The sequence below is a fragment of the Coregonus clupeaformis genome, chromosome 30 (assembly GCF_020615455.1).
Source record: "Coregonus clupeaformis isolate EN_2021a chromosome 30, ASM2061545v1, whole genome shotgun sequence".
NCBI classification, from domain to species: domain Eukaryota; kingdom Metazoa; phylum Chordata; class Actinopteri; order Salmoniformes; family Salmonidae; genus Coregonus; species Coregonus clupeaformis.
In genome coordinates, this window is record NC_059221.1 from 53,453,666 (window position 1) to 53,477,226 (window position 23,561).

Below are 23,561 nucleotides of genomic sequence, written 5' to 3' on the forward strand. Positions count from 1 at the left end.
ATCCTTCTATTCCCCCCCACACACACACACAATATATATATATATATATAATTTTTAGAGTATATTTTTAATTTTCATTTGTTTTTATATATATATATATATATATATATATATATATATAAAACAAATGAAAATTAAAAATATACTTTAAAAATTAAAAAATTAGAAAAATATTAAAAAATAAATGGTAAAGTGGTTGTCCCACTGGCTATCATAAGGTGAATGCACCAATATGTAAGTCGCTCTGGATAAGAGCGTCTGCTAAATGACGTAAATGTAAATGTAAATGAGTCTGTGTGTGAGTGTACGCTTGTGTGTGTATGAGTGTACGTGTGTGTGTGTGTGTGTTGTGTGTGCATTTGCTATTGTGTGATTCTATCCCTGTGTGTGTGTGTGTCTTCAGCACAGTGTGACAGGTGAGGTACAGCGAGTGTCATTAGGCGACAGCGATCCCTGCCTGGCGTAGAGTCATGCAGCTCAACGGCAGAGAGAGAAAGACTGGGAAAGCAGTGCTCCATCTGGGAGCCCCGCTGAGGAGTCAGGATGTGTGTGTGTGTGTGTGTGTGTGTGTGTGTGTGTGTATGCATGCATGCATGCATTTGACTGAGTGCGTGTGCGGCAGGTTAGAAAGCGTGCGTTTCAGTTTACATGCACATTTGTCTTTGCAGCCACTTCCAATCGACTAAATATATATGTTCTGGTGTCTTGGACTAAAAAGCACTTTCAATGGAGATTCTCCACTGAGCTTGCTTTTCAGTCCAGGACTAGGCTTAGTGTCCGGGAAACCGCACCCATGAAGTTTCTGGTTGCCCAGAGAGTTGACCCAACATTGCAGGTCAACTCTGGAGGGCTTTTAAATCCACATAAATGGTCTAACTACACAAAGCATTCTCTCTTTTGAGGCTGAACTTAACCACCCTCCTCCAACACTCAAGTCTTACATGTTAGGCCGCCTCCTCCTCCTTTGGTAAACAATCTATGAATCTAGGAACCCCTCGCCATACCCACTCCTCCCATAAGTCCCCCTCCTTATCCTGTCCCACCACAAGGCTGGGACTGCTTGGGTTACACATTGCCTGTCTTTGGAGGTGTGATATAGTAGGTCAGATGGGTAATAAATGTGCAGTGTGAGGTTCAGTGACCTCATTTGTGTCAGTAACTGTTGAGCATCACCACAACGGTCACAACCATCACCACAGTCAACATCGTCATCACCGCCAACACCGTCATCACTGGCATATAGAGAATTCCTAATTTGCCTGTAGAGTGTTTCTACGGACAAACCCCTTGATTTAATCATCCAACCAGGCTCCTTTTGAATCACATGAAGGCAATCAGGATTTTATTTAATTCGCAGGATTTTATTTAATTCCTAGGCCTGGTAATTACAGCTGATTCACAGACCCAGCCGCTACGGTGGCCTGCTAGGGTCATTATCAACAACAGTGAAGTATTTAGTGGAGAGATTAGAATAAGGAAAAAACTGTGGGCCTCATGGAGGGAAAGACTGTGCCAGTTTATACTGGCACTAAGTAAATTGAATCCACATTGCAGACTATGTGGGAGTGGGAGGGGTAATAGTATGCAGGCAATGGGTGCATCCCAAATGGCACCCTATTCCCTATATAGTACACTACTTTTGATAGGGTGCCATTTGGGAAGCAGACCCTGTATCAGTTTCTCTTTGTTAACTAGAAAAGAGAGCATTATGGATCCTGAGAGCAAGTGCTGTATAATACACAGCAAATCTGATTGATTGTAATGTGATTGACAGCTCACAAAGGCCAGCGGCCAAGCTGAAAAGGATTTCTTCAGCTTTCGTGACAGCAAAGACAGACGACTATTGAATGCAGACAATGGTGTCCTGTATGCAGGTGAAAGCCAAGACTTGGATATAGCATTGATAGCCAAGGGTGGTAGGCCAATATTCACCTTTGTAAAGTTCTATAGCTTCTTACCAAAATGTGCTATTGACTAGACACAGATGTAGAGCTAATACTCCCTAACTGGCAACACGTCAATCCTCCTGCCTCTTTCCTAGTATTACCTCAGAGAAACTACCTAATGATGTCTGCCATGTAACATATTCTGATGCCATGTCAATCACGCCGTCTACAGAGTCTAGACAGACAGTGTACTCATGGCTCTATATCATGTTATGAATCAGAGATTCAAAGACCAGAGCGACAAAACACAGGAAAGCTGCCATTGTAAATGAAAAGAATGAGGCCACGAAAAGACGATTAGAATTTGAGGAGGCTGAGGCCCAGTTCGATTATAATTTGAGGGACTGAAAGAGAGAAAGAACAGAGGGATGAGGGATAACGACATCCAAAAGAGAGAGATGGATGAAAAGGAGTGCAAAAAAAGAGACAAAACGCAAGAGATCGAGATGGATGGAGAGTGGGAAAAACAAAAAAGCAGGAGATTGAAACGTGTTTAACTAAAAAGAAGGAAGGAGAGACAGAAAGAGCCTGGGGATGAGGGGGTTGTTCTAGATTGAGGTTTTGCAGAGCCGAGCCATGAGTCAGACTAATTACACCTCTCATCCTCACACACACACTCTCCCATGACTAACAGGCCACAATTACACACCAATCAAATCAAATCAAATGTTATTTGTCACATGCTTCGTAAACAACAGGTGTAGACTAACAGTGAAATGCTTACTTCAGGGACCTTCCAAACAACACAGAGAGAAAAAAAGAGAAATAGTCTAAAAACATTAAAATAAAATAAAAGAATAACACAAGGAATAAATAGAAAAAGAATAACACAAATAATAAATACACAATGAGTAACGATAACATGGCTATATACACAGGGTACCAGTACCAAGCATAAAACCAAACATGCACACAGACATCTGTCTGGTCTGGTCTGTCTGGTCTGTCTGTATTAATGTTTTTATGGGTTTGATTGACTGAGTGTGTATTTATGAGCATTTGTCAGTCTCTGTGTGCATCATTCTGAGCCACCCAAACCTCCTTCCCCTCTCTTCAAACCTACCATGTCCAGAGGTACAAAACAGAAACAGAAACAATACCACCCTGTCTCAATGAACAAAGGCTGAGGCCCGAGACAAAACAACGGAACAACAGAGCAACACACAGAGGGAGAGAATGGACTCTGTGTTTGAGAGAAGAAGAGAAGGTGGAAGGCATGTACCCCGAGGTTTGTCCTCAACCGGAACAAAAAAAAGCTGGTTCTGTCCAATTAGCTCCCTACGGCACCATTCCTGTCATAGCGATTTCACCCATCTGTGTTTTGCCTTTCCTGCAAGCATTTCACCCTCTCTGTTCTCTCCCGTTCCATAGCTCGCTCTCTCCATCTCCCTCACTCATCCCGCTCTATTTGCCCCCTCTCTTTCTCATTCTCTGTTTCTCTCTCTGTCTCTATCTGTCGCTCTCTGTCTCTCTTTCTCCAGGCATCACGGAGAAGTCAAGTGGAGCCACCATTCTTCCTGTGCCAGAGCAGTCACTTCCTGTCCTCTATGGGGAAATTCTGGTGACGAGTGACGTCACTGACGCTATATGTGGTCTTCCTGATGCAGGAAGGAGAGGTGTCATAGGCCAGCTGTCCTCCTGGCCCTTACCAATACTGGAGTGTGTGTGTGAGTGTGAGTGTGTGAGTGTGTGTGTGTGCATGTGTATGTGTATGTGTGTGAGTGTGTGTGCATGTGCGTGCGTGTGCGTGTGCGTGTGCGTGTGTGTGTGTGTGTGTGTGTGTGTGTGTGTGTGTGTGTGTGTATGAGAATACAGGTATGATTTTAGATCTTGAAGAGGCAGGGTAGTGTGCATGTTCTGAAGGCACCTGGGTGATGACTCTGGGTTTGTTTTCCTTGTCGGTTTAAAAGGTAAACCCCTAAGTTCCTCAGCTCAATACACAGAGCACTTAGACATGGTGTGATATGAGAAGGAGAAGGAGGATGAGGAAGAGGACCACCCTGTCTAAGGGGAGAATCCTAATTTCCACTTAAATTTGATTTTCACTTAGTCTCCCATTGACATCAATGCATGACTAAGTGAAAAGTTAGAATTCACCCCTGAATATTCACCTCAGCGCTAGGAATCTCGTTGAGGTGACGAGCCATGCGTAAACAACGAGCCATGCGTAAACTGTGTATTCAAATGTTCGGAGGTCTGATAAACCAAATGAAACCAAATTGTACGGCTCTAAGATGTGGGAAGGCAGGGCTGAGTATAGGCTAGTTAAGTCTGTATAGGCTAGTTAAGTGTATGATATACACACAGACACAGACGATGGACGGACAGACAGAAAGGCAGGCCGACAGACACACACACACACGCAACACTTGTCATTATGATGCCTTGCTGTCAGTAAATAGCCACAAAATTCAAATCCATTTCGTCAGAATGGTGATCCACTAAATAAAAATATAAACGCAACATGCAACAATTTCAACGATTTTACTGAGTCACATTTCATAAGGAAATCAGTCATTTGAAATAAATTCATTAGGCCCTAATCCATGGATTTCACATGACTGGGAGTATAGATATGCATCTGTTGGTCACAGATACCTTAAAAATAAAGGTAGGGACGTGGATCAGAAAACCAGTCAGTATCTGGTGTGACCACCATTTGCCTAATGCAGCGTGACACATCTCCTTCACATAGAGTTGATCAGGCTGTTAATTGTGGCCTGTGGAATGTTGTCCCCCTTCTCTTCAATGGCTGTGTGAAGTTGCTGGATATTGGCGGGAACTGGAACACGCTGTCGTACACGTCGATCCAGAGCATCCCAAACATGCTCAATGGGTGACATGTCTGGTGAGTATGCAGGTCATGGAAGAACTGGGACATTTTCAGCTTCCAGGAATTGTGTACAGAGCCTTGCGACATGGGGCTGTGCATTATCATGCTGAAACATGAGGTAATGGCGGCGGATGAATGGCAAGACAATGGGCCTCAGGATCTAGTCACGGTATCTCTGTGCATTCAAATTGCAATCGATAAAATGCAATTGTGCTCGTTGTCCATAACTTATGCCTGCCCATACTATAACCCCACCGCCACCATGAGGCACTCTATTCACAACGTTGACATCAGCAAACCGCTCGCCACACAATGCCATCTGCCCGGTATAGTTGAAACCGGGATTCATCCGTGACGAGCACACTTCTCCAGCATGCCAGTGGCCTGTGAAGGTGAGCATTTTCCTACTGAAGTCAGTTACGATGCGAACTGCAGTCAGGTCAAGACCCTGGTGAGGACGAAGAGCACGCAGATTAGCTTCCCTGAGACAGTTTCTGACAGTTTGTGCAAAAATTATTCAGTTGTGCAAACCCACAGTTTCATCAGCTGTCCGGGTGGCTTGTCTCAGATGATTCCGCAGGTGAAGAAGACGGATGTGGAGGTCCTGGGCTGGCATGGTTACACGTGGTCTACGGTTGTGAGGCCGGTTGGAAGTACTGCCAAATTCTCTAAAACAACGTTGGAGGCAGCTTATGGTAGACAAATGAACATTAAATTATCTGGCAACAGCTCCGGTGGACATTCCTGCAGTCAGCATGCCAATTGCACGCTCCCTCAAAACTTGAGACATCTGTGGCATTGTGTTGTGTGACAAAACTGCACATTTTAGAGTGGCTTTTTAGTGTCCCCAGCACAAGGTGCACCTGTGTAATGACCATGCTATTGAATCAGCTTCTTGATATGCCACACTTGTCATGTGGATGGATTATCTTGGCAAAATGAGAAATGCTTACTAACAGGAATGTAAACAAATGTGTGCTCCAAATTTGAGAGAAATAAGCTTTTTGTGCGTATTTCAGCTCATGAAACATGGGACCAATACTTTACATGTTGCGTTTATATTTTTGTTCAGTATAGTTTGCACTGCTCGCATTACTTTGACATCCCATCAGCAGTAAGTATATCATATATTATTATTATTATAAAGTTGTGTGGACGCTGTCCGAGTGACTTGAAGGCTACTCAAAGTGGCGATTGGCAAAGATAGAACTGATGTGTAAGACAAGGCCCTGTGTCTGACTGACAGGCTCATTTAGAAAAGGTGAAGCAACAAAAGAGCTGTGGAGTAATGTGATGGATATCATGTTAGCCCAGGGAATGCTAAGGGAATCCAGCCGTATATTAGGCCTTGTGCTGCTAAACAGCCAAGCATGTGCTTTACAGGGAACCAATAAGCAGGGCAACGCAAACACACTGGCTAAGTTTGAGTGTGTCTGTTTGTCTGCCTGCCTGGGAAAATGCATTACATTCCTATCATAGGAACGAGGAAGTTAACTTTAATGTGGAAAAGGTGGAAAATCCTTTTGGACCAGTTAGCTGCATTTGTACCTCATATTAATTGAAATGACTTATGTAAGTAAACATTTGATAGAAATGTCATAATTTACTAATGTGAAAAGTTTGTTATATTATTTTTAGCATTTTTGCATAATGACATAATCATAACACTGCCAAAGAATGATAATATTAGCTGTTATGAAATGACTACCCAGGTGTTGCTAACACCTAGCCAACATAAACCTCTTCAAATCAAGAATCTACTTTCCCCAGTGAGGTCCAGCTTCATCACAGCTTTCCTGGCTCCATCATATCCCACTATAACACATTTCAGTATAAAGAGAGAGCTCCATATCCTGTTTGGCTGCCAGTGCATTTAGCATTCTGTCCACTTTAGATGAGCCCTAATCAGCGTTTCAATATGACCTGTCTGTCTGTTGACGGGAAGAGCAGTTAGCGAGCTAGCACTAATTGTTTATGAGAAGAGCATTTAGCGATTTAGCTACAGGAATGTTTGTGTGCGTGTGTGTTTGTGTTTGTGTGTGTGTGTGTTTGTGTTTGTTTGAGTGTTTGTGTGACTCATAGCCATAGCATAGCCGAGCCCAGTGGAACGGTGACCGCTGCTCTGTACTGAAGCTAAATAGAGTTAAACAGAAGCAGAATGTTCCAAGGAGAAGCCAGCCAAAAGCCAGAAAACCCCTTGAAGCAGAACTGATTGAGTGAAAGTGACACTTAGATTAAGGGAGTGACACTTAGTTGAAGGCTGCTTGGGAAGGCTACCGCCAGCCAAGGGATAAGGGATACATTGAGACACATATACTCAATTGGAATAGACGTGGGTCTGTATTTGTTAGCAACATGGCTTGGCACTCTTTGCTCTCTTCTCCTTCCTCCGACAGTGTCATATGATGGGTGCCCACACAGAGTCCTTGATGTTCTAGGGCTGCACTGCCCTGTAGTATCTCCTTAACGTTTTTGTAGGCCCGGTGCCAATACTTTCAAAACGCATCCTTCCTTCCTCCTTTGATCCCTTTGCTATCACTGATTTGACTGGGTTGGTGTTAAGCTATACAGTGGAACCCTTACTCTCACCTATCCAAAATAGATTAGATTAATGATTGCATGAAGGGGTGGAGGAAAGAAGAATGCATTTCAACATTAGAACAGGGCTATAAAGTATAGTACAGTACATGGGTCATCCTATCTCCACTTCCTAGTGCTATTTTCTCTCTGTAACTAGATTGGATTGGGAAAGTTTTAAATGGTCCACTCCCCTTCCTGTTCCTGATTCCTTCCTCCTCCCCTGCACTTAATTTCACACTAGCAATTATGCCGACGGAGGGAAGCCACCCTCAAATTATACACACACGTCAGGTCTGGTTTGGGCGCTTGGCAGCCAGCCAGGCGTCTGATTGGGCAGTGAAAAGTGACCTCACATATCGGAGGGAAACAAGTTTATCTGGACTGAGCTGAACTGAACTGCAATTTTCTATCTAACAAAACATTTGGGGATACATAATAGAGCTAATATGGTTCTAGAGTGAACTCTCAATAATGGAAGATTTAGGGCAAGTGCTGTATGACAAGTACATGACTTGGCATTATCAGTTCCCTGGAAAAGGAAACTTAATGTTAACAGTGTGTGTTTTACCCTTTGGAATGAACTTAAGCCAAAGATCACTGCCCTATTTGATGGAATATTTCCGGGGTTGCTTCCATCTCGTGGGTGATAAAGTGATAACTGTGTGTTGAGGGAATGTGATACAGGAGGCTAAAGGCCTCCTGTAGCTCAGTTGGTAGAGCATGGCGCTTGCAACGCCAGGGTTGTGGGTTCGATTCCCACGGGGGGCCAGTATGAAAACTGTATGCACTCACTAACTGCTCTGGATAAGAGCGTCTGCTAAATGACTAAAAATTTACAAAATTTACAAAATTTGGTGACCCCAGCTTAACCAGTTAATGGACTGACTGTGTGTACATGTTTCCAATTTCCTACAGCCCTATGTGTGGTGTGGTGGGTAGGGATGTTGCGGTGACCGTAATACCGCCACACCGGCGGTCAACAGTAATGAAGGCAGTCAAATTCCAGGTGACCGTTTAGTCATGGTAATTAGTCTTCTCCAAGCTCTGATGCTTCTGATGGTCATTAGAAGCCTACCCAACTTGCTAACTACCTGGTACTCAGCACTCTATTGTCCCTCTAATCACTCTGCCATCAATGCAAATGTAATCGAAAATTGAATCAAACACTTCATGAGAGCCCATGAGCTCATGTTGCGCAACATTTCTATAGGTTATGCAATTGCGTGAGAAAACAGTGATGGCCTCTACTAAAAAGAGGAGGTTCCCATCAGCTTTCTATAGACTTACAATTTTTATTTCTAAACTTTCCTAATATTAAGCACATTCCTTATCTTCACAACAGGAGTATAGCCTACATGGCTGGCATGAAAATGAACCATGGAAAGAGCGTCCTCCATTCGCTATTTAAGTGCATAGATGACATGTATTTTTTCCCGCTGGCCCTGTTTTGAGACAGGTGCATGACAATGGTCCATTCTAAGTCAAAACAAATTTCACACATATATTATTTAGTATATGTAAAGACAAGATTAAATCAAGAATAGTCTGATGGGTGACAATATTAGCCTATCACTTTATATATTATATTTTATCACTTGTGAATGATGTCCGGCACAAGAAACAATGCCTTTTTTTGGCGACTTTTTCAAATCATAGCACACCTCATGTAGCCTAGCCCATAGGACTATATGTTTTGATAAGGTTTGTATCACAGCTAAAATGGCCAAATAACTTCTTAAAATTAAGCACATTCATCCGCTTTACAAGGGGTGTAGAGCCTAACTGTCACGATCGTCGTAAGAAGCGGACCAAGGCGCAGCGTGATAGGCGTACATCTTTTAATGAGTACTTTATACAAAGCAACAAAACAACAAAATGATATGTGAAGTCAAAAGGTTCACCAACACAAACCTATACAGAACAAGATCCCACAAATAACTAGTGCCAACAGGCTGCCTAAGTATGGTTCCCAATCAGAGACAACGAGAATCAGCTGCCTCTGATTGGGAACCACCCTGGCCAACATAGATCTACACGACCTAGAACAAAACATAGAAAATACAACATAGACAATCCACACCCTGGCTCAACATATAAGAGTCCCCAGAGCCAGGGCGTGACACTAACTGACATACATAAGCAACGCGTGAGTTTCAAGTTTGGGGAAGATCATTTTCACCATAAAAATGCACCTTTATAATGAAAGCATTACATGCATAATCACATTTGCGGTCACTTTTGATAATGGTGTTTTCCCGCTAATGGAACATTCACGCTTACAGCCTACTGTCATGTGCGCATTGCTGTGCTTATAATGTGAAGAAATAGCCTAATAGTTTATCAACATTTTAAGCTAAATGTTCTGATCTGTTGCGTCAGCCACATTGCGTAAAAAAGGTTTTTTGATGCTAGTGGTTGTATTAATTTGGGATCTATCGCATCCCACAACTGTCCCAGACTATGTTTGGAATATTTATTTCTCGCACAGAATAGGTCAACTTTTGTACTATGGGGGAAAGTAGATTGACATAGACTAGTGCATTTGCTGTTCGTTAGGCCTACTCATCTTGTTGGCTGACGAAAAGTAAATGTGGACAGTTCTTCCAATATCTTCAATATGCACCTCGGAATTGGATAAGGACGCGCACAGTTCGTCCCCGATGTGTCTGTCTTCACTTGTAGCCTGTGAGAAAGACCCGATCACGTGATGGAGAGCCATGTGAGCGTGCAGCACTCAGGGAGCAGGGCACAATGCAGCACTCCGGGCCAAGGGCACAACGGCCACTGGCCGCAAAAAGAGAGACACCTGTTTCTGGCTAAGCCCACACAGATATACCCCTACGTATGTTCAAAAAGGTTTAAAAAATGAACAGGGTTTGTCGTGACTGTACATGGGCTGTGGCCAAAAGTAGTGCACTATATAGGGAATAGGGTGCCATTTGGAAACCACACACAGTATTGATCTGTATACCAAAGGGTATTGACCCGTGTCTCTGTAGGCTGCAGACTGGCTTTTATTAAGTGATGGTTGCCTCACCTCCTACTGTCTCTGGGCTGCTGTCACTCAAAAACAGACAAAGGAGATATTTGGTATGACAACCAGTTCACTTCATCTATTGAACTGGGAACAGGTGTTTTTACAATGGAATGGTTTTCAAAGCCTGGGCCTATCGATGCGATTGACAGTTGTGTAAATAGAAATCGATGTAGGCTAAGGGAACACACATGTACACACACACACATGCACACACACACACACACACACACACACACAAGAACGAACACACATACACAGATTGCCAGGAATCAGTGGTGATGACTGCCCGGTGGAAGCGATCCATGCTGTGAGTGGATTTGTGGCCAGAAGCTGTTTCTTTCTTATCAGTCAAGATGGGGCTGTAACAGGAAGCTGACAGCTAAAGTGGTTGGGGACTGATGGTTGGGACTGATTATGAAAAGGTAAGAGGAAGCTCTGTCAGCCATTACACATCACAACCCCACTGGGGAAGAAGGCAACGGACGTGCCTGAAATGGCACCCTATTCCCTTCATAGTGCACTGCATTTGATCAGATCCCTGTGGGCCTTGGTCAAAAGTAGTGCACTATAAAGGGAGTAGGGTGCCATTTGGGACACACACTGAGAAATAGATTTGTCTTATAGATGGTAAGGTCCGGAGGCCTACCTGTGACCTGCAGCTTGTCCTCTGTGACCTCACACTTCAGGTAGAGGCGTCCCCTCCTCTCGGTGTGGTCCGTCCCGCACATGCTGGGCACGTTCATCACACACTGATTGTGCACGTTCATGTCACAGGCTGAAGGGATGTAGACAGACAGAAAGAGAGAGACAGCAGGAGAGACGGAAGAAAGGTAAACAATCTAAAAATGATGGTTTAAGCAAAAACTGATGTGCTTTATTTATGAAGTCAAAAAGCCAGGTGTAGCCTCTAGTCTACAATATATAAACCCGCAATTAAAAAGACATGATGATAATCTAATATGCAGTATGATTAGAACAGCCAGTGTGTGCCAAAGTCATTTTCCAACCATAACATAATCCCTATTTATATATAGCCCTGAGTCATAATTAATATTACACGCCAGCTCTGGTGAAGAGATATTATGTACTATTTACCATTGATTTAAAGTCATTCGTGCTTTATCACATATGAAAATCATAAGACTGAGGGAATTGCACTAATGAAGCCACGCAGCAGCTTTGATAATGTATATTTAAAGATCTCTGGACAGAGTGAATCATGTGTGGGTTTTAGAGCGGAAATTGCTGGAAGGAATGGACAGAAAATGGAAATGCAGTTTTAAATAATGGAAAACATAATTGGGCAATATTACAGCATTGTAATTGAATATCATTGTGTCCTGTGCAGTACGAGCGATGTCAATAAAGTTATGTTTGAATGTACTTTGAGCACATCTGTCACATCTATTCCCGCTCCTCCCCTCCGGCGTTCGATGTCGCCGGTCTATTAACCACCGGTTCTGGCAACCCATCTTCATGCACACCTTTCATTACTCCCTGATTACTTACCCTTCATATAGCACTCCTTTGTTACTAGTCATCAGGTAGTATTGTTTGTGTTTCCATGTCAGACACGTCTGTTGTTTTGTGTCGTTCCATGCTCGTTGTTATTAAACTCACTAACTGCACCTGTTTTCTGACTCCCTGCGTCTACGTTTCAGAATACTACGTCACCAAATGGAAGCAGCAGTTAATCAGGACATCTTCCAGATGGTCAGCGAACAGAGACACCTACTTCGCCAACGCCACGACCAGCTGGCACAACTGGGGACGGCTATGGAAGAGCAGGAAAAGCCTTCCCTTCTTCATCACCTCCGCACCTGTACACAAGGTAATTCTCGGCCTCCCATTGCTCCAAAGTCACAATCCCACCATCACATGGTCGAGTATGAAAATTACCGCCTGGGGACCAGGATGTCGAAGGACCTGCTCTCTCGTACCCTGTGGTTCCATGACGGTTGAGGGCCCTGTGAGTGTTCACCAGCCCATCAATCAGTCCTACCGTATCGTTGGCCCCGTGTGTTGGGACGTAGATGTGGACATCCGCCAGGCTCTGGAAAGGGAACCCACTTCTACCACCTGCCCTCCAGAGCGCATCTATGTACCCACAAGGGTGAGAGATCGGCTGATGACCTGGACACACACATCCCTCACCGCAGGACACCCAGGTATCACCTGCACTATCCAATCCCTTTCTGATAAATACTGGTGGCCCCCTTTGGCGCAGGACATAGCCCACTATGTCAATTCATGTTCAGTTTGTACTCTTCTGATGGTTTTATCACCATTTTGATGATAGTGGACATATTCTCTAAATCATGCTGTTTCATCCCTCTCTATGGGCTCCCTACCACTCTCCAGGTCGCTGAGGCACTGTTCCAGCAGGTCTTCCGGCACTATGGCCTTCCGGAGGATATAGTCTCCGACCGTGGCCCCCAATTCACGTCACGGGTATGGAAAGCCTTTATAGAGAAGCTGGGGGTCATGGTCAGCCTCACTTCTGGGTACCGGCCTCAGTCTAACGGGCAGGTGGAGAGGATGAACCAGGAGCTGGGGAAGTTCCTGAGGAGTCACTGCCAGGACCGGCAGGGGGAGTGGGCCTGGAATATGCCCAGAATTCGATGCACCATTCCTCCACTGGGCTGACTCCCTTCCAGTGTGTTCTGGGTTACCAGCCAGCCCTGGCCCCGTGGACTCCGAGCCAGACCGAAGCTCCTGCGGTGGACGAGTGGTTCAGGCGCGCAGAAGAGTTATGGAACAATGCGTCTGGCTCTCCACCAGGAACCTCCCGCTCTGCCTGCCCTGTAAGAAGCTGAGTCCCCGGTTTGTGGGGCCGTTCAAGGTCCTCCGGAGGGTGAACGAGGTAACATACAGATTACAACTCCCCTCTAACTACCGGATCTCACCCTATTTTCACGTCTCCCTCCTCAAGGCGGTGGTTCCTGGTCCCCTGGCTGATGCCGTCCCCCACAACACCCCTCCACCTCCCCTGGACATCGAGGGAAGCCCCGCCTATGCCATCAGATCCCTCCTGGACTCCCAACATCGTGGGGGTCGACTCCAGTACCTGGTGGACTGGGAGGGGTACGGTCCAGAGGAGCGGTGTTGGGTTCCAGTGGACGACATTCTAGATCCCAACATCATCTGATTTCCACCTTCGCCGTCCGGACCGGCTCGCTCCTCGCCCTCGGGGCCGTCCCCCTGGCCAGTGTCGTCCTGCAGCTGGGGCCGCGAGTCAGGGTGGGGTACTGTCACGTCTACTCCCGCTCCTCCCCTCCGGCGTTCGACGTCGCCGGTCTGCTAACCACTGGTCCTGGCAACCCATCTTCACACACACCTGGCAACCACCATTACGCACACCTGCGTCTCATCATCAGTCACACTTGGACTTCATTACTCCCTGATTACTTACAATTCATATAGCACTCCTTTGTTACTAGTCATCAGGTAGTATTGCTTGTGTTTCCATGTCAGACGCTTCTCTTGTTTTGTTTCATTCCATGTTAGTAGTTATTAAACTCACTAACTGCACCTGCTTCCTGACTCCCTGCGTCTAAGTTACAACATCTAAAGCCTTGTTTCCATTGGAACTTAGAAATCAACCTGGGTTGGGCCTTGGTGGGCTATCTCGAATTGTGTTTCCACTGCCTCCAGAATTTAGAAATGATGTCATGTTGCTAGGTAGCCAATGTGACTATGCATCTAGCTTCGCTAATGTTGCTAGCTAGCTACCGAAATGTTGTAGAAAGTCTACAACTAGCTAGATAGCAAGATGTTTAAGAAAGAATTGAATTCATCCTCACCACGCTGTAACTAATGTTACCCCATACTCCTGCCAGTACTAGCCAGACTGCCATGTACAGTATTCAGACCCCTTGACTTTTTCCACATTTTGTAACGTTACAGCCTTATTCCAAAATGGATAAAATAAAATCCTCATCAATATACACACACAATACCCCATAATGACAAAGTGAAAACAGGTATTTAGACATTTTAGCAAATTTATAAAACATTTAAACTGAAATACCTTATTTTACATAGGTATTCAGACCCTTTGCTATGAGACTCAAAATTGAGCTCAGGTGCATCCTGTTTTCATTGATCATCGTTGAGATGTTTCTACAACTTGATTTGAGTAAATTCATTTGATTGGACATGATTTGGAAAGGCTCACACCTGTCTATTTAAGGTCCCACAGTTGACAGTGCATGTCAGAGCAAAAACCAAGCCATGAGGTCGAAGGAATTGTCCGTAGAGCTTTGAGGCAGGATTGTGTCGAGGCACAGATCTGGGGAAGGGTACCAAAAAATTTCTGCATTATTGAAGGTCCCCAAGAACACAGTGGCCTCCATCATTCTTAAATAGAAGAAGTTTGGAACCACCAAGACCCTTCCTAGAGCTGGCCGCCCGGCCAAACTGAGCAATCGGGGGAGAAGGGCCTTGGTCAGGGAGGTGACCAAGAACTCCAGAGTTCCTCTGTGGAGATGGGAGAACCTTCCAGAAGGACAACCATCTCTGCAGCACTCCACCAATCAGGCCTTTATGTTAGGGTGGCCAGACGGAAGCCACTCCTCAATAAAAGGCACATGACAGCCCGCTTGGAGTTTGCCAAGAGGCACCTAAAGGACTCAGACCATGAGAAACAAGATTCTCTGGTCTGATGAAACCAAGATTGAACTCTTTAACCTGAATGCCAAGTGTCACGTCTGGAGGAAACCTGGCACCATCTCTACTGTGAAGCATGGTGGTGGCAGCATCATGCTGTGAGGATGTTTTTCAGCGGCAGGGACTGGGAGACTAGTCAGGATCGAGGGAAAGATGAACGGAGCAAAGTACAGAGAGATCCTTGATGAAAACCTGCTCCAGAGCACTCAGGACCTCAGACTGGGGCGAAGGTTCACCTTCCAACAGGACAATGACCCTAAGCACACAGCCAAGACAACGCAGGAGTGGCTTCGGGACAAGTCCAGAGCCCGGACTTGAACCCAATCGAACATCTCTGTTGAGACCTGAAAATAGCTGTGCAGCGACGCTCCCCATCCAAGCTGACAGAGCTTGAGCGGATCTGCAGAGAAGAATGGGAGAAACTCCCTAAATACAGGTTTGCCAAGCTTGTAGCGTCATAATTAATGTGGCAGGTTAGGAGAATTAACGTGTCAGGTTAGGAGAATGAGGTTTAGGTTAGGAAAAGGTTCAGGGTTAGGCTTAGCTAAAATGCGTAGCAGGTTAGGATAACTAAAGTGGCAGGTTAGGTGAAGGAGGTTAAGGTAAAAAAAAGGGTTAGGGTTAGGCTTATCTAAAATGCTACAGTTATCAACATTCGACTCATCGTGCAGTCCATCAGCCACGCAAAACGGTCTTGAGTGGCAACAAATTTGCCCAATTAGCTGATTCGCTTTCCATACACCCACTTACATTTACATTTTAATCATTTAGCAGACGCTCTTATCCAGAGCGACTTACAGTTAGTGAGTGCATATATTTTTTTTTCCATTTTTTTTTTCATACTGGCCCCCCGTGGGAAACGAACCAACAACCCTGGCGTTGCAAACGCCATGCTCTACCAACTGAGCTACATCCCTGCCGGCCATTCCCTCCCCTACCCTGGACGACGCTGGGCCAATTTTGCGCCGCCCCATGGGTCTCCCGGTCGAGGCCGGCTACGACAGAGCCTGGATTCGAACCAGGATCTCTAGTGGCACAGCTAGTGCCTTAGACCACTGCGCCACTCGGGAGACTTCTGTTGATCCTCCCACTTCTGTTGACACACCCACTTTCAGACACACTCCATGTATGCAGTTAGCCATGAATCGACAGGTTTGATAGGATGTAGCTAGCGTTCAATATGACCTGGCTAGCTAAAATCCATGCTAGCTCACGTTAGCTAGCTAGCTAGCTAGCTCATTTCAACTCTGATTTACAAGCTAAGGTTAAGCTAGCTAGCATTCGAGGGCTGACTGTTCTCATAAAAGTTGATTGTGTAGTGCAAGAAAAAATGAAGGATCAAGCTATGGTGGTAATTCGTGTCATGTCTGACTACTGCAGTACTGCTTGTCCATGTGTTAGCTAACAGCAACAAACTCAGATGAGCTAGTTAAACGTGTCAGCATCCAGACCAGCATTTTACATTTGTACATTTTAGTCATTTAGCAGGCACTCTTATCCAGAGCGACTTACAGTAGTGAGTGCATACATTTTCTATACTTTTTCATACTGGTTCCCCATGGGAATTGAACCCGCCACAACCCTGGCGTTGCAAGCTCCATGCTCTACCAACTGAGCCACATGAGACACAGCACTGATCAGCTGCTGGTTGCATAGTAACGGCATCACCGGGTTAGCACCAGCTGTGGAACTGGGCTGCTCTGGCCGGGTTTCCCCCGACCCAGCCCGATTTTCAGAATTCCATTTCAGAATATGTCCCCTAATTCAAAGTGCAAATGTAAACAGGGTTTAAGTATGCCATTGATACCAACTGACATTGCAGCTACATTCCAATATCAATACCGTACTAATAGCCCTTGCCCTTGGATAGAGTGCATACCCAATATGTTGCCTCATACTAAGTAGTATGCAAGTGTAGACATTTGGAACAGAGCCACTATGCATTATGTAGTGTGTATAGTGATTCCAAGTCTAAGTGGATGGAGAGGTACATTACTCACTGTCACACTTCATCCCCTGGTGGATGAGACCATACAGGAGAGAGCCACAGTGGTCGCAGAAGGTGGGGCTGCCATAGGTGTGGATCTTAAACTTGTGCTTGGTTCTGGGGTCCTGCAAAGACAAAGAGATATGGTGAGAAGTTAGTTAAGTATGATCATGTACAATCCGCAGTATGATCAGAGTGGTTGAGCAAAGGAAGAAAGGTACCCAAAACATTGATGTAGAGTTAGATGTTTTTTGTTTTTTTTACTCCAAGTTCATTTTCCACAGATACAGTAATGATGGAAAAACTATTCAACTGAGGCAGACATGACAGGATATGAAAAAGATATGAGAGTAATAATAAGCTTTGATAATCCTACACTGCTATTGGAATCAATACATGAGATAACATGAAATGAGTCAGCGCTAGTAATTTCCTTTTAATGAAAAACCTCAAAGAAAGCCAGTTTGTGCTAAAAACTTGTACTGTCTATACAAAGCATGTTCTACAGCACTGGCTTGACAACGTATCTTTCTATGAGGAAAAGAAAGAAACAAAAAGGAAATGAAATGAATTAAACACACAAGGCTAAGGGCTAAATCATTTCTGTTTAATATTGAAATAGGGATTTTTTTTACAGAATTACAAATGAGAGGATATAGTACTTTTCTAAATAGAACCATCTCAATCTCCAAACCTCTCATTCACTTTTGCACTGACTGGCTGCTGTTAAATGGTGTGTAAAAATAAAAAGCTGTCAAAAACTTGTCCCGCAGGCTCTAAATTCCAGCGCTGATTGTGCATTGATTGCAATCGGCACGCTTGTTTTTTTTATGAACCACTCATATTTGGACCAATACCCATGATCAAAAACTCAAGTGGTTGTCCAATCAATTAACTTCAGCCACACTTGAGGTGAAAATCCAACTTCTACAGTAGGTCAATTGTCTGAGCCACAGCAATGGCTGCACCTTATGTTACATTTTTACTTTTGACTAGATGGAACTGATCTAATGTACAACAGTACTCTCTAAGTGCAACTCTTACATATACAGTGCCTTCAGAAGGTATTCGCACCCTTGACCTTTTCCACATTTTGTTGTGTTACGAAGTGGGATTGAAATTAATTTAATTATAATTTTTGGTCAACGATCTACACAAAATACTCTGTAATGTCAAAGGGGAAGAAAATGTTGACATTTATTTAGGATTGCCATAACAAAGGGGTTGAATACTTATTGACTCAAGACATTTCAGCTATTCATTTTTTATTAATATAAAAAACTTCAAATTCCACTTTGATAGTATGGGGTATTGTGTGTAAATCAGTGACACAAAATCTAAATGTAATCAATTTTAAATTCAGGCTGTAACCCAACAAGATGTGGAAAAAGTAAATGGGTGTGTATACTTTCTGAAGGCACTGTGCATGTACTGGGACATACAAAGAAATGGAACAGTGACTTTGTAGCAGTAGTGTACACCACATTAAATTCCGAACTGGTAATAGCAGCAAAAACAGTCTTCAACTGTACATACCAATAAGCTTTGTGGTAATTGGGTGAAAATGTGTCACTCCGTAATTGGTTTGTGTGAGGCAAAGAGCAACAGACCATGGCCTTCATGTATCAGTTCAGTACCTTGCTAATACACAACCCCGTCCTCCAGGCGATGCTGGTGCATTTTAAATCAGTCTTATACACTATAAATGATTTGGTATACATTATGATTTTTGTTTTTGTTTTAATGGAGAATCACAGTATATCAATCTGTTTCAAAGAAAGTAGGTGTGAAACTGATTAGATGACTAACAGATGTCAGAAAAGTAAAGGAGAAATATATTATACACCAATGTTGATTTGGGGTTTCACTAGAGTTGTAGACATGTTCTAGTAATGTATATCATTATAAAATAACATGTTTGAACTGATGTCACAGCACCCCGGGTGCTAACTCCTCAAACTGGAACTTCAACAATTGGGGGAAAAAACAAACACTGACCTTTGATCAGTGTATAGGGGCCACTTCATCCTACATTACTATTACAAAGGAGAAAATACATAATCTAATTTTAGCTGAGATTTTACAGCCAGTCAAAGCAGTAGACTTCTGAAACCATATTATTTTCTGACATGATTATCTCTCCCTGCTTATCACTGGATCATCAAGGGCAGCTCTGAAGTCAGTATACAGCCCAGCTCTGAAGTCAGTATACAGCCCCTCCAGCTGCCATCTGCAACACCTGGATAGGTGTGCTGTGAAACTGATCCCAGACCAGGGTAGGAGCGTTATTGAGGCCAAAGAGCATTGTGTGCCAATATACACTAAGATTTGTCCAAGATGAAATAGGAGAATTTGTCCAAGATCAAATAGGAGAGTGGAGCATGGTGAACAAAGATAAAAGGTCTAAGCGAGTGTAGGAGATCAAAAGGAGAGAAAATGTGTCCCTTTATCTGTCACCCCTACAAACAGTATTGCAGCCTACCATAGTTCAGTATGGTAGAGCATGGTAGACTCCCTGGAGCAGTAGCACTACATGTCTGGCTTTATGTTGTAATCTCCTAACGTGACTGTGGGGGGGTTTACAGCCCCTATTTAGAATCAGGCCAACCCGTACAGCTTTACGAGACGCAACACGTCACCAGATCCTTGTTCGTACTGGAATATGGATAGTCAAATCACACCAATTATCATAATGACTCACTTTTATAGCCACGGAGAACAGGAAGTTAGAGATAAAAGAGTTAGTCCTACACGGGCCGGTCAGAACAGAGTATGCCGAGCTTCGCTGGAAATTAAATCTATTGTTAGCCCATCTTAAAAATGAAATAACTGAAATAAATAAGAGATTAAAAGATATTGAAGTAAAGTCAATTACGATGTTCAAAAGAGATCGAGACATGTTGATAATAATGGCATTAAAGAGATCCTGAGATAAAGAAGAAGATTTGAGATGGGGCTCTGCATGTAGAAAATCTACTTCATACCTACAGTAGGGCTGTGGCGGTCATGACATTTTGTCAGCCAGTTATTGTCATGCAAAGAAATGCCAGGCTCACGGTAATTGATCATTAATTAACATAAACACATTTACTATCGCCAGGCCTCCACGCATACAAGCTACATACAAGAGGCTGATGCGCGCCTTTGCAACATCTACATTTTAAAAAGTATAATAAATCAATTGAATATACACCATCCCAATAAATCCATTACTTATTTTATTCAGGTCTAAAGAAACATTATGATTTTAAGAAAATGTATTTCAGAAGAAAATAATACGAGTTGGCCTACTGTATGTTATCTGGTAATGCTCCATGCCATAGGCTGTAGGCTTGTTCATTTAGCAGACAAGAGATGCTTATAAGTCCCATGCCATTATTTTACATTATATGATTTTATAGTCAGAAGAATATAATTGAACTTGAAATAAAAACGATATTTTTCCCATTCCGGAGCGAGTGCGCATATGAAGTGGCTATGTTGAGCATAAAAGTGATAATTTGAAACAGGTCCTATATGCTAGATTTAGAGTTATTTGGCAACTTTAGTTGTGAAAGATACAAACCTTAGAATGTCTTAGAAATCAAAACATATATGGGCTGCATGACGCAACTATAGGCTATTGATGATTTGAGAAAGTAGCAAAAAAAGCTTGCACTCTGTTCCTTGCCTCAGGCTGCACAGCTGTTCTCTCATCAAGTGATCATATTTTCACCCATCAGACTATTCTCAATTTAATCTGGTCTTTACTAATATGTCAAATGGGCATGAACAGGGACAGGGGAAAAAAGACATGTCATCTGTATAATCTCGAATAGCGAATGGAGGCCGAGCGCTTTCCCGCCGGTCCGTTTTCAATGATGATGGGTAGGCCACTTTGGTTTTATAGCGGAGCATGTGCTTAATATGAGCAGCTGAGACATAAATATAGGAACACTTATTTCACTCCACGCATCAACCACTGTTTGAGGAGCATGCTCTCGCTGCCTGATGGGTAATATTCCGCCCAGACTATGTATGCCATGGGCTCTCCAACCTTGTTCCTGCAGCTACCCCGTGCTTAATTTGGGAAACCAAGTGAAATCTGTTCGGGAACATCGATGGTAACATAGTTTCACAACAAAAAATATTTCAGCGCCTCTGCACGCTCGAGAAATGAATAAAGGAGAGAGAGGAGGAGATGGTGAGATATTCTATATAGCTAAAGGTAATGTGTCACCCAATTCAATACGAAGATATTAAAACATTCCCTATTACTAGGTTATTCAAAAGGAGATTACCGTTGACTCAAAGGTCACATAGAATTTTACTCAGGTCATGACTGCCGGTGTGGTGGTAATAAGGTCACCGCAACATCCCTACCTACAGTATGTTTTGTAGTTATCTGTGGTAGCTCTTACCCTAAAAAAGGGAAGGGTCTCCTCAGTATGTGGTTTGAAAGTGATCTATACTTCCCTATAAAGGGTAAGGTCTATTTTACAGCTTACTTTGCTGTTGAACTATGAAATGAAAGAGTGTAATGCAGGCCTATAAACTCTGAAGCCAATGTTACAACCATAGAACTAGGAATTAGAATACTAAGTAATTGAATAGGATCACTATGGTGACAACATTCACGTTTCCGTGTTGCAGTCAGTTGTTTCAATGCTACAGTCAGTTGTTTCAATGCAACAAACTAATTCCATTGGCTTGCCTGTCAATAACTCTGTGTTTTCTTGCTTGCATTTTCATTTTCAATACTGCACTCTTTTATAGATGAGAAAACATTCCAGCTCTTGCTCGACTGAAACTCCCTTTGGGGCAATTTCTAAAGTAAATAGGTGTTGGCAATATTTCTACCTAGGACAAATATGGGGGATGGTAAGTAAAGTTGCATGTCCTATCTTGCACTTAATCTCATTAAGAAACAAAGGTCAATACAGTAGGGAGTTCTTATCTCTTTCCGTAGACTGTTCCGGATAGAGGCGATGTCAGATGCCACAGGAATAGTGGATCATGGCATTGCAATAGAATAGCAAACTGAGATCATGTTGTTATGTGACATGGTTGGAGGCCTGATGTAAATCGCACATCAGCATCATTGAAGGGAGTGCATTGAAAGTTGCATTTATGTATACGTGTTACTAATTTGAGGAGAAATGGTACATCGGAAGGAGTACACATATGGAAAATCTGATCTGATATTCATTAGCGGCATGCATCACACTCCCTACTCATAATCCATACTCAAATTGGAGAATACTGCCAACTGTGTGTCACTCACAGCCGAAGCGTCAACTGAATTAAATTGTCAATATGCCATGACTAGGCCAATGCCTCAGTACTCAAACTGCATGGAAAACTTGGGACTGATTCATTCATATTTCCCATGCATTCAACAGTGTGTGATACAGCGAATTCATCCTTTCGCCTGAAAATTGGAAGGCTGCCAGTTAGTCAAGTGGCATACTACATTCCAGATTTTTTCTCTATTTCAGCCATAAGCCTCTTTTAGAGAGTCCAATCCAATCTTTTTAAGTGGATTTGCATTGAGAACCCCATCCAGACTACCCCTTTGCAATGAATTTCGTTTGATGTGAACACCTGGCTGTTTATAAAACTGGAAACCTCTCGGAGCGCTGCTCTCTTTTCCAGGAAAGTGGGGTTGAATGTATGCTCCCACTGAAGGAAGCTTGGAAAAAGCAGCCAAAAATAACTCCTTAGTCTCCTCGAGACACAACCTAACACTGTCTGCCAAAAAGGGAACACACTTAATGAAAGAAGAGGGAGAGAAAGGGAACGATGCTATATGTCTTGTTGAGGGGTGATCGAGAGCTAAGCGAGGACGTACGATGTGATTCACTCTGTCATTTATCCTTGTGTCTCATTGACACTTGGTCCAGCCTGAGGACTCTGGGACACTCTCCAATAGAGCTGGGCGATATCGACAAATATCCAGATCGCGATAAATTGCCTGAATTGACGCGATAACGATAAATAGAACTATACGTTTATAACATTCATGTGCACCACAGTTTGTTTTATTATCCTTTAAACTACTAGCTTGATAGCTGTAGCCATCAATTGTCCTGTTAATAATCACCCATTCTAGCAAAGTTATTTCATTTCAAACATTTCTCTAGTATAGGCTACTTATCGCAATGAACGATATCAGCAAAATGCCTGCGATAAATGATTGGTATGGTCGTTGTCGATTATTTTCGGTTTATCGTCCCAGCTCTACTCTTCAAGCTGTCTCACCTCTCCAAGCTCCCCAGCTGTCTCAACTCTCCAGCTCCCCAGCTGTCTCACCTCTCCAGCTCCCCAGCTGTCTCACCACTCCAGCTCCCAAGCTGTCTCACCACTCCAGCTCCCAAGCTGTCTCACCACTCCAGCTCCCAAGCTGTCTCACCTCTCCAGCTCCCCAGCTGTCTCACCACTCCAGCTCCCAAGCTGCCTCACCTCTCCAGCTCCCCAGCTGTCTCACCTCTCCAGCTCCCCAGCTGTCTCACATTACAGTTGGAATTAACT

At 43.6% G+C, this 23,561-nt stretch overlaps 1 protein-coding gene across 2 annotated transcripts in view; it reads right to left on the reverse strand.

The window, feature by feature from the left end:
- The window catches only part of LOC121533158 (protein kinase C alpha type), a 215,110-nt gene that overhangs the window by 73,762 nt on the left and 117,787 nt on the right, over window positions 1-23,561 (reverse strand). For both annotated transcript variants that reach the window (XM_045209673.1, XM_041838963.2), the window contains exons 4-5: window positions 17,065-17,176; window positions 11,043-11,171 (exon numbers count right to left, since the gene is read on the reverse strand). In XM_045209673.1, coding sequence (XP_045065608.1) covers window positions 11,043-11,171; window positions 17,065-17,176 — 241 coding nt within the window. The remainder of the gene's footprint in view (window positions 1-11,042; window positions 11,172-17,064; window positions 17,177-23,561) is intronic.